This window comes from Misgurnus anguillicaudatus, chromosome 16 (assembly GCF_027580225.2).
Source record: "Misgurnus anguillicaudatus chromosome 16, ASM2758022v2, whole genome shotgun sequence".
Lineage (NCBI taxonomy): Eukaryota > Metazoa > Chordata > Actinopteri > Cypriniformes > Cobitidae > Misgurnus > Misgurnus anguillicaudatus.
The window spans coordinates 2,047,375-2,064,237 of record NC_073352.2 but is presented as its reverse complement, the minus strand read 5'-3'; the positions used below and the strand labels follow the sequence as shown (position 1 = coordinate 2,064,237).

Sequence of the window (16,863 nt, the reverse complement as noted above, 5' to 3'; positions counted from 1 at the left end):
ACTGTAATAATTAGCTTTGACAAAAAACAGCATAAAACAATTATGTTCCATATTATAAACTGTTTTGTTATGTGTACTTAAGTCAGTAAGTTAAATTCTCAATGAGTGTGATATGGATTATTTACCTATTTAAATGTAGAATAAAGCTTACTTGGGCATCTTACAATGCACTTATGTTGTTATGCAATTTTAAAAATATTTATTAATTTAAAATATTTATTAATAACATATGAACATGTCTGGATGTAGAAAATTCTACTTTGACATCTAACAATGCACTAATGTTGTTGAATGCAGTCTCAAAATACATGTTTGTAGAAAAAGGCTATTGTACAATGCACTGATTTTGTTTTTATGTAGTTTCAAAATAAAACATTAGTATGTTTAAATGTAGGAAAATGTATATCTCCGTTACATCACTGTTATATCTTCGGCCCCTCATTTGTGATGCTTTTCATGAACTGGCCCTCATGACAAACTAATTGAATAGCCCTGCTATACGGGCTATTTTAACATGGTGCCCGGTGGCCTGCACAGAATCTGTGTGTTGCCTCTATGAACAGCCTCAAATTGAGTATTTATTTATTATATATTTTTATATTAGCTTGGTTTCTTATATGTATGTTAATATTTAAAAAAAATAATAATAAAATAAAATAACCAAGTTAAACAAAAATATTTTTTTAATAGAAAATATGAAAAAGTAGCCCTCCAGAAAGTTTTAATCACTGTGGGAGCCCTTGCTGGTTGGAGACCCCTGGCCTATGTTAATATATACAGCTTATAAGGGCTGACTTCACGTCAGAATCATAACACAAAACAGGAAACGTAAATCTGAATTGTATTGCTTCTGCGCACTGTTCTATATAAATTTCTGGATTGGGCATAGAACGCTTAATGTAACGGCCAGAGGTGAAGCCAGTACAGAGTTCGAGCGGCCATCTTGGTATTCCCAACCGGCAGAAGGCGTCATTGACTTACATTCAAAATCAGAGCCGGCCCAGCCATTAAACGACACTTGCAATTGCAAAGGGCATCGTGGCCAGCAGAGGGCCCCCTAAAGTCACTGTTAGCTAGTGGTTGAAAAAAATCATATATCAAAAGTAACATAAAACAAAATAAAAATATTAAATATTCATTATTCATCATTATGGCAATGTTAAAAAGGCTGTTACTTGTTATTATAGTTATTATAAAAGTTCGCTTATAAGATCTCTTTCTTGCCGAGATTGATTGACGCACAGCATCCAGCGCAGCAGCCAATCAGTGCCCGCGATTATGTGCAGGCGAGCATCCCGCCCACAGAACGCAATGTAAAGTTGAGCCGGATCGCTGATATAGACGCGAACTTTTGTTGTTGCTTTAAGGAAATTTCTTTAATGTTATGTGTGTTTGTGCGTAAATGCGAAGTAAGTGCATCTTATTTGACTTCGTTAATGACCAAACCTGTGTTCTGTTTGACTTCTCTTTCTTATATTTGCCATCATAACGTGAATTGGTTTATTAAGCTTAATAAGTAATATTTAAACGGTTTTACGTGGTTAATTAATTCTGTTACACGTATATTTCACGTATGCCATTGTCATTTCTACATATTTATGTCATTAGTGTAATTATATTGTTAAACATCTGGATTTAAAGTGTTTTATGTGTAAGAGTAAACAAACTCATGCGCATATGCGTGGTACATGCCCAGACAGTGCACCGTTAAACCAACTGCTAGCCTGTGCAAAAGTGTATAATGTCACTGTTCAGTGTTTAATATTTAAACTATAACAATGCATATGACATACAGTTGCCAGCTTTGTTAGATTAATGTTATGAATGCAATGTTAATTGTTAATCTTCAATTGTTAATATTATTTGCAAGTTAATTGTTATTATCCACAAACCTATGTGTCAGGACTCTGCCTTGAAGTCTTGTTTAATTTGTATTATGTCATGGTGGCAGAGTTCTGGCAGTCCCTGGCCTTGTGTGGAGGTTCATGCCTTGTTTTTGTGTTTGGCATGTACCTCCGGTGTCTTGTCATTTGTCCCCGCTCCCTCGTTCTCCTGCTTATTGTTAATTATTACTTATTCCCATCACCTGTTCCCGCTCGTTATCTTGTTTGGTTTTTCTCTATTTAATGTCAGTGTTTCTTTTGTTCTGTGCAGGTTCATTGTGTTGTGCTGTGTTCTGAATATCGTGTTTCATGTTCCAGTCTAGTCTGGCAATCTAGTGAAAGTTAAGTGTTTCATGTGTTCATGTCGTGTACCCCCTCGTGGGTTTTTGTTTTGTGAAGTATTAAAGTGTTTTCTGTTTTTCCCGACATCGTCTGCTATTGGGTTCATTCGTCTGCTATTCCTCACACCTATGTTTGTGTCAGATTTTGCTCTTCTCAAACAAGCCTCTTTACTTTTGTTATGCTATTTACGTAAGGGATAATATATAGTGAGGCGGTTGTTATAGCGAATGTTAGCTACTATTAATCTTGTTTGTGGTGTTTTAAATATTACAGTTAATTTAATTTATTTGAAAAATTTAAACATTTAAGTGTTCTATTTATTATTTTATATAATATTTTATTTAAATGTTATTCTATTTACTCTATTTCATTTAAATATATATAGGCTGTTGTTTGTGCCTCTTAAACTCTGGTGTCAATTAAAAATGTTTCTTTGATGGCCAATGAAAATCACTTTATCAGTCTTTTTATTCAGCAAATTCATCAGTGTGTGTTTGTTGCACTGCACTGCCATTCAGTTCAGTCAGTGGTATCATATTTTTCTGTTAGACATCAAACATGGAACACAGTTTCCCTGACAGGAATTAAACTAGACTTAGACTAAAATAAAAGTAGGCTAAGAGCTGTCCAAACTGAAAAAAGATTGCTCTGACATACCATAAAATACACCAGCGCCCTTTGTTTTGCCTCACAATGCACACAAGTAATGTTTTTAGTAAGGCATTTTTGTTAAAATTAGTTATGTTTTCTAAATAAACTAAGGCCGAGTCTGTCTTAAGATATTCCCTGTCCGGGACCACCCCAAGGTCTTTTATTGTCATTCTGTAGGCTACATGTTGCCACATAAGAACGAAATATGTACTTAGGACCAGCAGTGTAAAAAAGATCATTAACATACAGTATACATAGAATAATTAAAACATAATTTAATAGACAAATAAAAAAATAACATAGTAGATATAATATGTACAGTATAGTTATAAGGTAGTCATTGCTTTTCTTTAGGCCCTACTTGGCCGGCTCTGTTCAAAATCATTATCTAAATTCACCCGGTTTACAGCACATCAGTCACACAAGATACATTTTTAGGATATGTGTACCTAAATTAATTGTTACTTCTGGTGTTATTTGCAATGTTTATGTTTTAATCGGGCAGGATAAGGGATTTATACATATGACACGGGTTGGGTATAAATAAAGTTTTTTGACATTAAGCTACACGGTCAGTGTTATTTCTCTGAATAAGTTTAGGTAACGTGTAAACATAACATAATTACAAAACCAGCAAATTATTGCATGCACATACAGTACAAAGCATAATTATTTATTTAGATTTCAGAATGAGCACGTTTGTCATTAATACTACATATGCTGCGATCTGTCTGTAGATCTGACAAATGTGACGTCATGCGCAATCCAGTCCTTTATATAGATCAGTGCTTCAGCATCTCTGCATTATTTAAACTGCATTTATAGTAACTGCACATATGACTTAAACCACTATATGACACTTGCACTGCATGTGAACAGCCCCTACGCTAATAGGATTCTGTTTCTCTCTCCCTGTCTCGTCCTCGACCCTGTGGGGACAATGAGACAAACAGACCCCGTTCCTGCAACCTTGAAGATCATCACATCGTTGATCTACTGACCGACCTTCTACGAGATGCCCAGCCGATGCCTGACCCATATATATATATATACAGGGTGCGATTTGTGAAAAAAAACAGAGGGGGGGATGTTTTCATAGGCGTTGATTTGGGTGACGGTGGGTACCCACCATATTTTGTCATGAGTCATTTTGTACCTACCACTAGTTTTAACTTTTTTTAACTGTTTTCAGTGATTATGAAGAGCAATATAAGAGAGAAATTTGGTAATCATTGTCCGACCTAACAAAAATCCATTATAATATTATTATTATTTTATAATATTCAGAAATGCGCTCTCCGCTCACGAGCTCTGATCGGAACAAACCCGAACCTCACCGTATGCTGAACATGCGCAGAAACATCAAAATATAACCAGCTTTTTAAAATGATTTGAAAACTAAACATTTAGACTATTTTAGCACAAATTATGAGCTTATTGACGATTGTTTTTATAATTCTTGACATAATGCGTCTCTGTCCAAAGCACATTTCAAAACATTTTAATTCATAAAAATAAATCATGAGAACTTGAACTCATCACTGCATTTGCAGGAATTGTACAAAAAAATCTTATTAACTCATGAAGCAGCCTAACGCAAAATTTTTACTCGAATAGCTTATTTTTCCCCACACATATGAACTGTGATCATGCACAACGCAAAAACACGCAAGAATTAAATCTTGAATGGCAAAACTATGGCACAACGTAGTGTCAACTTAAACATGAATATGAACAATGGATTGGTTGCAAAGTTAAACCATTACAGTAGAAACCGTTTTAATGCTGCTTTTAAAGTTATAACGTTAATTTTACACCCCGATGGTGAGCTACAGTGAAATTATAGAAAAGACAGATGCATTATTTGTTAGTCAATTAGCTTCATTTGCGCGAACTGGACGCGCCTCGCTAAACCATATGTGTAACTTCGGCCATTCTCAGTGGTGTGACTGGGACACTAACTCTGGTTGTCATCATAAACAGATAATCAGATTGTGATGTTTATTCCCGCTTTATTAATATGCGCCTGAATAATATGCTGCTGAATGCTGCGTTCCTTTGTTTGACACACAGATCCACAACCATCTCGCAAGTGTTGATAGGCTATTACTCGTGAGGTGTAACCGGGTGTGTAACCAATCAGATAGCGCCGTGGGTGGGACATTGAGCAAGTCTTCAGAGTGGTGAATACAGAGAGGCTGCGCGGCAGCTGTATCAGAGCCAGCTAAAGTAGCGCATTTTAAAATAAAATTGACTCTAATCACACCACGGATCTGTGATAAGTTTTGTGATGCGTCTCGCCACTAGTGTAGTAGCACTGATCACTTTGAGGGGGGGGATACATTTATCCCCACCGGGGATAAAAATAATTAAGCAGAGGCAGGGATACATTGACCAGAAAGGGGGAAATCCCACGCATCCCCCCCGGCAAATCGCACCCTGTGTATATATATATATATATATATATATATATATATATATATATATATATATGGGCCATTCTACCGAATTGGTGTAAATTGACACTTCAAAACTTCTTGAAAAAAGTGTGTTTTTTCCTGCAAGCTTTGTAGTCATAACCATAGTAGAACATCTAAGGAACACTAATCTACTGATTGGACACTTTAGTTTCCTAGCATGTTTTTATACAGTTTCGAAATGTTTTCTCTCTCCCAAAATTTGTCACTACCGAAACACAACAACATTTAATATAAAAATGTGGTTTTTAATAGCCTATTCTGATTTTCTTTACATTAACCTTCTAAATATATTTTTTAAATATTTTTAAAGACAGTGTCATGGTTATATTGATTATAAATATTATTTTAACAAAACTATAAGAGTGGTTCATCAAATTAAATGCATTTTGAAAGCAATATTTCTCTGTAATTGCCATACATGCACTGATACAGTTTTTAAATTCAAGGATTCATTAGTTTAAATTTTGATAACAAAACCTATTTTATTTTTCTAGAACATTATTTGTTTAGGTTGTGACATCAAATGTTCGGTAGTGACGACCATATTGGATTGTCCATATTTTGTGTAAAAAAAAAGTAATTAGTTAGTCAAAAATGGTTGGCATTATGCAGTCAAAACATACAGCACAAAGAATATCTAACACAACACCACATAAAAGCACTTTGCACTGAAATTACGCAGAAGGGATGGCGGATAGTTCAGACCTTGAAGGGATGCAAGATGCTGTGTTGATTTTCACATCTCTTGAGAAAAATATGACATAATGTATGTCCATATAAAACTTCAGGCCCACAGTATAAACTACAGAATTTGGTGTGTGTGCACCCATGTCCATCTGTAATGTTGGTGTACACATGTGTGCCTGTTTTTCCATTACACATTCTAACTTCTCTCAACCTCCTTAACTGATTCTCTTGTTGCTGAGTTTGACTTTTTTGAGTTTGAAGTAAACTTCATTTTTTATTTGATTTGAGGTAGGTTGAATAAATTTTCATATAAAAGAACTAGTGATAGACCGATATATCGGCCGATTTTTGCGAGTTTTATGTGTATTGGCATTGGCTGATTTGTGGCTGCTGTGTTCACCGAGTTTTTCCAGCATTATTTACAGACAGAAATATCGTTTTTTAAGTTCAATAAATGTTACTTTTTTAAATTGAGACTTATAAAACTAAGTAAGCAAAAGAAGGATCGGCTAAAGAAAATAGGCTCTCTCAGTCTGTCCGCTCTACTTTCATCTTTCCGTCTATGCATGTTGGTGATTCCTCTCTCTCTGTAGCTATCTCTACAAATTAACCAAAGATATTTACATTTACATTATTAGTGTGAGCCTGCCCTGTCTACACGTAACAATGACATGTCAATTTACAATGATACTGATAAGTGCTATCTGTTATGTCAATTTTATAAAGCAATCAGTCAAAGTCCCGCTAAATTAGCGCAGAAAGTTTTCCTAGAGACCAGAGGTAGAATCATATAGCCTTCATTTATATCAATAATGAGTCAAGCTACCACTGTATGAATTAATTAAATTAATCTGGCCTAGTTCATTTTATCTTAGTTTGTAGTCCTAGTCAAATCACGTACAACATGTATAACAAATTATTTGTACTGAAAAAGAATATATGCACTTGAACGTTTCTATTTATTTATTAAAATAAAGAAATAAGTGTCATTTTGTCACTACCGAAACAATCACGTCACAACCGAAATGTTAACAAATGTTTCGGTTGTGACTGTTTCGGTAGTGACGATTTAAGCTAACTTTGATCCTACTGCTAAGATGCTAATCAGTACGTAGTTAGCTAGCACAGTTCTCAGCATTGAAACATGAGTAATGACCAGTAGAAAAAATCAAAAAAACTTAATTAATCATAGAAAATGTGTGATCGGTAGTGACATTCATAAATGTCACACACTGATTTCAAACTTTTGATCACATTTACTTCAAAACCATGGGACTGATCTAATCACCATGTCACCACAAGGGAGAGAGGCACAGACAAAGTTTCTGGTTCAAAATGGAGGGGAGTGGCTTAAAGCATTATTATATTATTGACCAAACTATGCAATGTTTCGGTAGTGACGTGAAAATGCGGGACAGTGTTTTTTTACATGATTTTAGATGATTTTTACTGAAAATATCCAATAAATATATTTTTGGTTTTAATTAACAAAAGTATTCAAAATGATACTTCTTAAAACAATGATAAAAAATGGTATGGTGAATTTCAGACCTTGGGGTTTGGGACAACCACCTCTCAATTGAAAGCACCATGTAAATGATGATATTTTATATATAAAGCCTGCCGCTACCTCAAATATTACTTTGGGTTTTGATTGCTATTTGCTTATATTTTTTTTATTATCAAACATTTTCCTACATTAATGCTTTTTAAATTCGTTTTTTGGTTCCGGGACAGCAATTTGCACGAATTCGGTAGAATGGCCCATATATATAAATATATATGTACCTCTCTCAAGGGTTTTTTCCCTCCTAGGAGTTTTCCCCCTGGACTAGCCAGGAGGGTTTTTCTCCTGGGGGGGGTTCCATCCCCTGGAGAGTTTGCCACCTTTGGCTTAACTTCCTACTTTACTGTATACGTTACATTTTTACTATGCTTGTTTTTTCAATGGTTTTCATACATCTATTAATGTAAAGCTGCTTTGAAACAATTAACTCTTGTGAAAAGCGCTATATAAATAAAATTGAATTGAATTGAATATGCAGATGTCATAGCAAATAGCAGTAAATACACACACCCTTTAACAAACGGCTTTGAAAGTCAGGGTACATGATCAGGATTTTGAAAAGTGGAAATTACATTTCTAAATCAAATTCTGCACTTTAAGGTCTTAAAACGCTTGAACCCTGATGATTGCTGCTTGCAGCTATATATTTTTAATTTGTTATTGTCTGCCATGCAAAAATCATGTCTGATTGCTGAAGAGTAGTAGCATACTGTACATTAGTGGTGTGTCGTTCATGAACGATTCGTTCATTTTGAACGAATCTTTAATATGACTACCGAGTTGTCTCAGAGAGTGATTCATTCATTTTGTGTTGACCGTGCATGCGCATTGTGCAACATATGGGTTCTGAATTCTCTTGAGTCTCGAGTTCGGGACAGGTTCGAGCCCCTCGATCTTCCTGTCAGTCCCATAGAGCAGTGTTTCTCAAACTTTTTCAGCCCAAGGACCACTTTATCTTCCAATTTTTGTCTGAGGACCACCTAACAGAATCCCACTCTAACACTCCCGAAAAAGCAACAAAATAGGAAGGATAAGCTAAATTCAAGTTTAATATGCAACTGTTTCAAGTCACTAATTTTTTAAACACAAATGCAATGCTATGTTCAGAAATTATTATATGAATTTTATTTCATTTGAACAAGTAAATGTGAAATGAGTTGCAGCTTAATATGAACAACAAACTGCACATGTGAAAAAAATGCAATTAAACATACTATAACAGCCTATAGGTCCCACTTAATGTCATTCCAAAGAGCCCTTAGTTTAAAACTGAGGTGGTGGGTATATGAAGTCTATGATTGTAACAATGGTAACAATAAAATACTGAAAAAAATGTTCCCCTTAATGTCCAAAATCACTGAAATTACAGGGATTTTACACATGTAACAAAAACTATACATTACAAAACTAATAGATCTGTGGATTTTAGCTGTTTTCAGTTGACGCTTGATCTTTTATTTTGACCCTCTTTGGTTTAGCCAACCGATCCATTTTTACGTTATTAAAACAGAAAGGCAAGAACTGATATCACAGTTTTGCAAGTGCATAAAAAATCTACTTAAATAAGTGACGATTGTATAAACACTTGCCTAGTTTAGGTCATCTTTTGGCGGACCACTGGGGGAGTTTGGGGGACCACTAGTGGTCCGCGGACCACACTTTGAGAATTACTGCCATAGAGGCCACGCTACCAGTACCGGAAAGAGAAATGACCAGTTAACCTTTCGAGTTCGGGTTCGGTCGGGTCCGATCTTTCGCTCTTCAATAAGATGGAACTTTTATTTTTCAAATAATGTTTTTGCACATATTTTGTATTTTAATTACTAAATATAAAACAATATAGGATACATTCAGACGCAATCAATAATACGAATCTAATGTTGTATTTAATGTGATATACCAGCCATCACGTGAGGACTCGGACCCGGCCAAACCCGAACTCAAGACTTGAATGAACTTATCATTTCTCTCTCCGGCACCGACAGCACAGCCTCCATGGGACTGACAGGAAGAACAAAAGACTCGGAACCGGCTGAACTCGAGACTCGAAAGATGAACTAATCATTTATCTTTCCAGTACTGACAGCATAGCCTCCATGAGGCTGACAGGAAGAACGAAAGACTCGAACCCGTCCCGAACTCGAGAGAATGATGAACTAATAATTTCTCTTTCCGGTCCTGTGCTGTATATCACACGGCACAGCCTGGCCGAACACAGAGAGTCAGTAAGACAGAGTTGACAACTAACATCTGTAGACACGAGAGAAGGCGTACAAATGTGATAAATATGAAGTTCAGTTTCTTATAATTTGGCTTTGACTTCATTACCCTGTCTTGTACACGAGGACTGACTTAGGAGGTAAGCTAATCATTTCTATCTCTTGTGCAGGTTTCAGAGCTTGTGTCAAGAAATAATGAAATAAGGATTTTTATTTCTTATAACTTGTTAGAAATGTCATAATTGTTTGCATGAGTGGATATTTTGGGGTAATTTGTGAAATTATAGGTAATCATATTTTAAATGAACGAAAAGAACGAAATGACTCAAAAAAAGATTTGTTCATTTTGATGAACGAGATTCAAAGATCCGAATCAGAAAAATTATCTGAACTTCCTATTACTACTGTACATTTTCTCTACACCCTACAACATTTGAGGTAGCAGTTATTTCCATAGCACAACAGCTAAAATGCAATACTTAAGGTTATGGGTTTGAGAAATGTATGAGAAAAAGTAATAGCAATGCTTGCCTTTGAAAACAGAAATGAACTAAAAATGTTAAAAACACATATATTATCACAACTTTACATTTACTGCAAACCATGCTTTGTTTTTACTCTCTGCATGTTTGAAATCTCTCGGTTGGCCAAATGGGTTTTCACAACAAACATTTTTCAGATCAGAGTTCATCAAATTTAAACTTTATGACGCACTCCAAGAAAAACCTTTAACACATACAGTATGTTAGTGTTCCAGCTATCTCATGCTTACATGCATATTGGTGGAAAAGTCTAGTGTAACACAAATTTTATTCCTTTTAGAAAAGACAATGTTTGGACCCATTTGAATTAGCAAATGTTAACATGTTCGCATATCTTCCCATGATGATTTCTCACATGTATATAACATTTTAAATGGTTTTACCTAATGTGTAAAAATGAAATAATATGATCACTTGCATTCAATGGTTATTGACAGATCAGTCTTAGAAAGCAGAGCAGCGCTCCCCCTTGTCCGTAGCAGATCTACGGCCTGCATTTAATCTGGGTTTGAATGAGTGCTCTGATATCAGCTGATTTATTTCGTTCTGCTTGTAGGAGGCCAGTTTTTTAGTGAGCCAAGGTCTTTTTGTTTCACTAGCTGCTCCGTGAAAGTATCTGATACATGCACCGCCTATTAAATAAACAACCTCTGCAATGTTCAGCAAAACACAAACTCCAGACACTGCCAGCATGAAGATAGTAAAAATGGTCTTCTCTGTTGGACGGGACACAAAACAATCCACTGTATTTGGACAGGGGTAGGAATCGCACTTCACAAGACGCACCATCTTGATGTCTGGATAGATTGTATAAAAAATGTACAAGAAAACCATCTCAAAAATAACGCGGAAAATTATGCTTACCATGTAAGTCCACCAAAGGGCACCTGTGATCTTAAACTTCTGCCTCTTGATGTCTTCAAAGTCTTTCGCACTAACCCGCCCAGATATTTTGAGAATCTTTTTCTCCACATGACGACGATGGGCAACATGCATGGCGACCAGCAGAGCCGGCGTGGACACCAGTATGAGCTGCAGGGCCCAGAGGCGAATGTGTGATATTGGAAAGAACTGGTCATAGCACACGCTGTTGCAGCCGGGCTGCTGGGTGTTACAGGTAAAGCCGGACTTCTCGTCCCCCCACACGCTCTCAGCTGCCACCACCAGCACCAAGATGCGGAAGATGAATATGACGGACAGCCAAATGCGCCCAATGCCGGTAGAGTGTCTATTCACACCACTGATCACACCATAAAATGATCCCCAATTCATGCTGAAATCCAGGACTAAAAAGAACAACATAAAAAAATCAAAATAGCAGATACCGTTAACTGATTTAAAATGTTTACACTAACAGTCAAACGTTTAGACAAACACTGGACTGAATCTTAAATAACCTTTTGATCCAATTGTTAATGAATTTCTTTACCAAATTAAAATCAGCTGGAGTGGATAGTGAAGGAAAGCAATTATTAGATCATTTCTCTTCATGGTGGTAAGCGATGATCATCCACTTTTGCAGCAGTTGAAATTATCTGATTGTCGGACAAAATGACAAATAGCAACAGGGGCAAATAATATCAATGTTATGATTGGTCAGGAGCCTGTCAATCAAACTCCCTGTGAAGGGTCAATTAAGTCTCTATTTACAAAATACAAACAAAAATACGCTCCAAATTGCACATAATATGTTCTAACTGACTGGATATCATAGTTACACAATTATTGATTGTTGTTTGTTGACACACTTTATGAACATGATCCCAACTAAATGACCTTAACATGTTGGATCTCAGTTGTCACCTTGTAAACCAATAATGATTTTTAAAACAGATTCACACAAGAAAACGCATCTGGACCACATAGCCACATCACTTTTTTGACAGAAATTATTATTTCATGATATCATTTCAAGGATGATGGATGATGTGGAAGGATTGCAGGTCTAAAAGGGTCAAGTAAGTTTTAAAGACCTCAGAGTGGTTTAACTGCAATAATAACTTTTTTGCATGGTGAGATAATTTTTAAAGTTTGCAACAATTTTTAATCTTATGGGTCACACTTAAAATCTGTGGTAGTACATCTGTCTCTTAAACAGACTTTAAAAAATAAGCTTAAAAGATTCTTCACAATAATGCCATATAGAAGTACCATTCTTGGCTCCTCAAAAAAAAACTTTCTTTTTTACCTTTTTATAATCCAAAAAAACTTTTTTCACGAAAAATAACTTTTTTCAAACAGAAAAGTTCTTTAGATGTTAAAGGTTATTTATAGAACCATTTAGTCAAAAATGTATGGCATTAAAAGCACCTTTAATTTTTAAGAGCGCAGAGAGAAAAACGGCAAAAGGGAGGTCCAAGCGCAGATACAAGTTTAATCATCCAAATACTCAAAATCAGAGTATTACAAAATTTAAACACATAGGGACACATAGACATTTTTAAAAGGACTGCCAGGTACACATAAGCAATAAAACAAAATACATATACAACAACACAATGCAAATAGTGACCCTTCAAGTGACCCTCAAAATTTAAATCTAAGCAATAACTGTTCAGTAATTTACCAGGATCAGCCTGTGAGGAAGCCTATGCTATACCAGGTCCAAATATGATGAAGAGCTGACTGTTGTCTTGTTATGTGGAAACTTGAGTCTGAAACTAAAAATGAAAATGTTCTGGTCACTTAAAAGCTAGTTAAAAGCTTAGTCTTGTAGATAAATTATAAGATTTCTAGTACAACATCTATGGATGAATATCAAGTTTATCAAAATCACTTTTTCAGTTCACCTTCCACATGCATACAGTATAAAAATTGAGAGGACAGCTTACCTTCAACTGTAATAATGAACAATCCTGTACTGGAAACATCTAAAGGCCTCTCTGAAGAGCATATGTAAAACATTTTCTCAATACTAGCCACAACCCTGCACCAGATGTCATACGTACTTATATAACCGTTTACACACAATGCTTTTCTTTATGGACGCAAACAGGACTCTTCAGAATTCTGATCAAATGCCCCCATTTTCACCCACTGAGGACAGAAGAAAGAATCTGTGTGGACACAATGAGCAGTAACATTATTCATTGTGCCTGGCAGGCAGAGGAAGTGAGTTTTTTTCTGAGCTGCTCTCTTTATCAAACACAGCACAATTTAAGAAAAAATACATTGTAAAAAATACATTGTCAGGCTTGTGTGTATGATTTTAAAATGTTTGAAATTATGTATTTGCCATAAATAGACAGAAAGACAGATAGATAATTATCCTCATACCACTGAGTCAAATGTCCAATGGTGTTATGGTAATCCAGTACAAACTTTTTTATCTGTAAGCAGAGGGAGGATTGCTTTATTATCTGAGTTTTTGAGGTACTGTATGTGATAGTGGTGATGGGCCATCTATTATCTAGATAATTATGAATAAGATGGATCAGATGGATAATATAATTGAGCTGGTATAACTTCTGGATCATCAGATGCTGTATTGTAGATAAACACAGGACAAAGTGACACAATAAATGTTAAGACAGTCATTTCCAGGATTCCTTGCAAGTTTGCTGGCATCACTGGCAGGAAAATGTTATTCAAGTGACCAGCTCAAACTCCTCCAAATGGGTAAAAAAATCAAGGATTGTAGAGAACAATAGAACAAGGAGCATTTTATTGGTCACCTCTCCACTGAAACACAGTATGAACGTTACTTTAAAAAAGTAATTAGTTATAGTTACTAATTACTTCTCACAAATAGTAACTGAATTAGTAACTGCGTTACATCATTATAAAAGTAACTAATTATCAGGGAAAATAATTATTGCGTTACTTTAAAAAATCAACTATTTCAAATAACTTGGATGCCCTAAATATTAAATATGTTAAATGACTAAAATAGATACTAAAGAGAAACCACTAATTTTGTGGCAACATGTGACAATGTGAGGTGCTTTATTAGATCAGAATTACTTGCCACAGACATGGAGAGACTTTTTCTTCCTAAAGTTGCACATTACACAAACATCTATCTGTCTTTCTGTCTACCTCAACAATGGAAAAGTAGTGCTTATATTATACTTCATGTTTGCTTATACTTCATGTTACTACCTTTGAGCTTGTTGTACTTGCCATCGCTCTGTCGCTGGTCTGTGATTCGGAGGGATTGATGTGCGAGGACTGGGCTGCCTGTCAGTGCTTTGAGATGGGGCACAGCAGCAGAACCCGCTGCTCATTGAAAAGAGAGAATGACGCGTGTTTTCATATCAGTCTAAAAAAAATCTCAAACCACGCCAGAAAAGATAGCTAGATTTGTCCTAGTCGCTTTCTTGAAATAAAGTTGCTAAAGTGATAGAAAGTTGCTAAATCTACACTGTAAAAAGTTCCGTAGAAATTACAGTGTTACTTGCAGCTGTTTGCTGGTAACTTACTGTATGTAAATGTATGTTATTTACTTCCAAGAGTTTGTTCAAAGTTAAATAATTATTAAAAATTAACAAGTCTTTATCTTTACAGAATAAAACTATACAATAACAGCCTCTTGCAAAGTATTCTGGGGGCCAGAAATCATCATCAACTTTTTTCTGTTTTTTTATTTAGATTTAGTTTCCCAGAATGCTTTGCTTGATGCTGTTATTTTAATTTTACTCTGTAAAGACAAAGACTTGTAAATGTTTTATGTTCATTTAACTTTGAACAAAATGTTGCCAGTAAATAACATACATTTAAATCTAACAGCTGCAAGTAACACTTTAATTTCTATGGAATTTTTTTACAGTGTAGCGACAAAGTAACCAAGTTGCTGAGCCTTTTTTATACTGCTCTGAGTCGGACTGTGCGTGCTTCTGTGTGATCTCTGCCTCTGGTTGGCTAACGATGGAAATTAAGCCAATCATCATCAGCTATGTGGTTGTCCCACCCCCTCTAACACACAAACACCAGTCATTATCAGTAATGTTTCTCCCAACACACATACACACACAGGGCTGCATTAAGAGCTCATTGGGCCCCAGGGCTACGAGTTACTGCAGGGCCCCCCCACCACTTTAGGTCACCAACTACAGAGAGAACACATTTTTCTAAAACACTGCTGAAGTTGTTTTACATAAATATAATCTAGAATCATTCAGAATAACAGTTGCATGAACAAAGCTGTTAGATTAACACTTACCTGTCAACATGTCTTGCTAATAGCGAATATAGGGGTGGGCGATGAGCTAAATGTTATACGAGTCATTTTATCTAACAATAATGATATACTTCACAGTCAAGTTATATTACTTTTAATAAGAATTTTATTTTATGGAAATTTAATGCCACTAAAATGTCATAATTCTTGTGACCAATTTCCATATCACAAAAAAATAATAGTCGCTTAAGAAAAGAAAATTGTGACAAGAGTCACAAATAACAATAGAACAAAGGCACATAAGAAATCGACCTACTTGAAAAACTTAAAGCACTGAATAATATTATATTGTATAAAGTAATCAAGTATACAATACATATCTTTCACTATAAATTCAACATTCATTCTTATTTATTTTACAAAAGTGATTCAGTCAAGGGCAGTAAATTACTTTCTTTCTGATGTTTGATTAACATTATTGACACAAATGGCGACAGCAGCTTTATTAGCAGCTTCTGTCACTTTAAGACCTCAGGGCCTGAACTTAAGTGCGCTGTGCAATTGATATATTTCTACCGGACATATTATCGCCAGACATTTAGGAGCGGCCTGGCTTGAGGGGCTGATCACACCAAAAGCGTTTATGGCAGTTGCAGGCAACTTTTTTGAATAATATTCTATGGGCAGGGAGCGTTTGTGCGTGCTGAATGCCTTGCGATTTTTGCCGCCAGCCGCAGCACGCGCTTTTGAAGAAGAGATGAGAGCGGCGAAGCGCCCAACGTCATTTGCGTCTTTTCATCGTCCAATCGAATGAGGGGAGAGGCGGGCCTTATGTTGTGGTGAGGGAAGTTTACAGTTGCTTTGAAGAACCGGACCTCACTCGCTCAGTCTCTCCTGAGTGTTTGTGCACCTCTCACCCTCAAACAAGGCCAGAGCAAGCGTCATCTTTTTGAAGTTTCTGCTAATATGACAGTTAACAGCAAAAGAGCGCTCACGCTTCAATATTTGATTGACAAGACAGCTGACTGGATGGTTGCTTAGCAATATAAAAAGCTGTGTCGCACTGCTCTTTTTAAAAAAAAGGCAGTGCGTTGCGCCTTGCGTTTCCAGGCATTTAAAGCGCATTTGGTAAGATTAGCCCACACAGTAACAAAACGAGGCGGGCAGGGTCCGAAATTAACACCCGCCAAGCGCCAAATGTGGGTAGATTTTCCGTTTGGCGACTAAATTCAAAAGGCTACCCGCCACACTGGCGGGTGATTTTCATACCAAAATATTAATGCAATATAATGTGTTTGCCAGTAACTAATCTGGGGACGAGGTGAGCTAGCCACAGAACGTCTCTACGCTCCAAGTCTCGCACTAGAGATGGT

At 36.0% G+C, this 16,863-nt stretch overlaps 1 protein-coding gene across 1 annotated transcript; it reads right to left on the bottom strand.

The window, feature by feature from the left end:
• Positions 1–7,464: 7,464 nt before the first annotated feature.
• Positions 7,465–14,332, bottom strand: gjb1b (gap junction protein beta 1b). Its single transcript, XM_055178993.2, has 3 exons — positions 13,203–14,332; positions 12,938–13,031; positions 7,465–11,657 (listed from the first exon to the last, which is right to left on the bottom strand). Exon 3 carries the CDS (start codon positions 11,641–11,643, stop codon positions 10,816–10,818), a length of 828 nt encoding a protein of 275 aa, XP_055034968.2. The 5' UTR covers positions 11,644–11,657; positions 12,938–13,031; positions 13,203–14,332; the 3' UTR covers positions 7,465–10,815.
• Between the last annotated feature and the right edge of the window lie 2,531 nt (positions 14,333–16,863).

Bases quoted from the DNA above. Each gene is read 5' to 3' on its own strand.
- gjb1b (XM_055178993.2), bottom strand. From the start codon at position 11,643: ATGAATTGGGGATCATTTTATGGTGTGATCAGTGGTGTGAATAGACAC.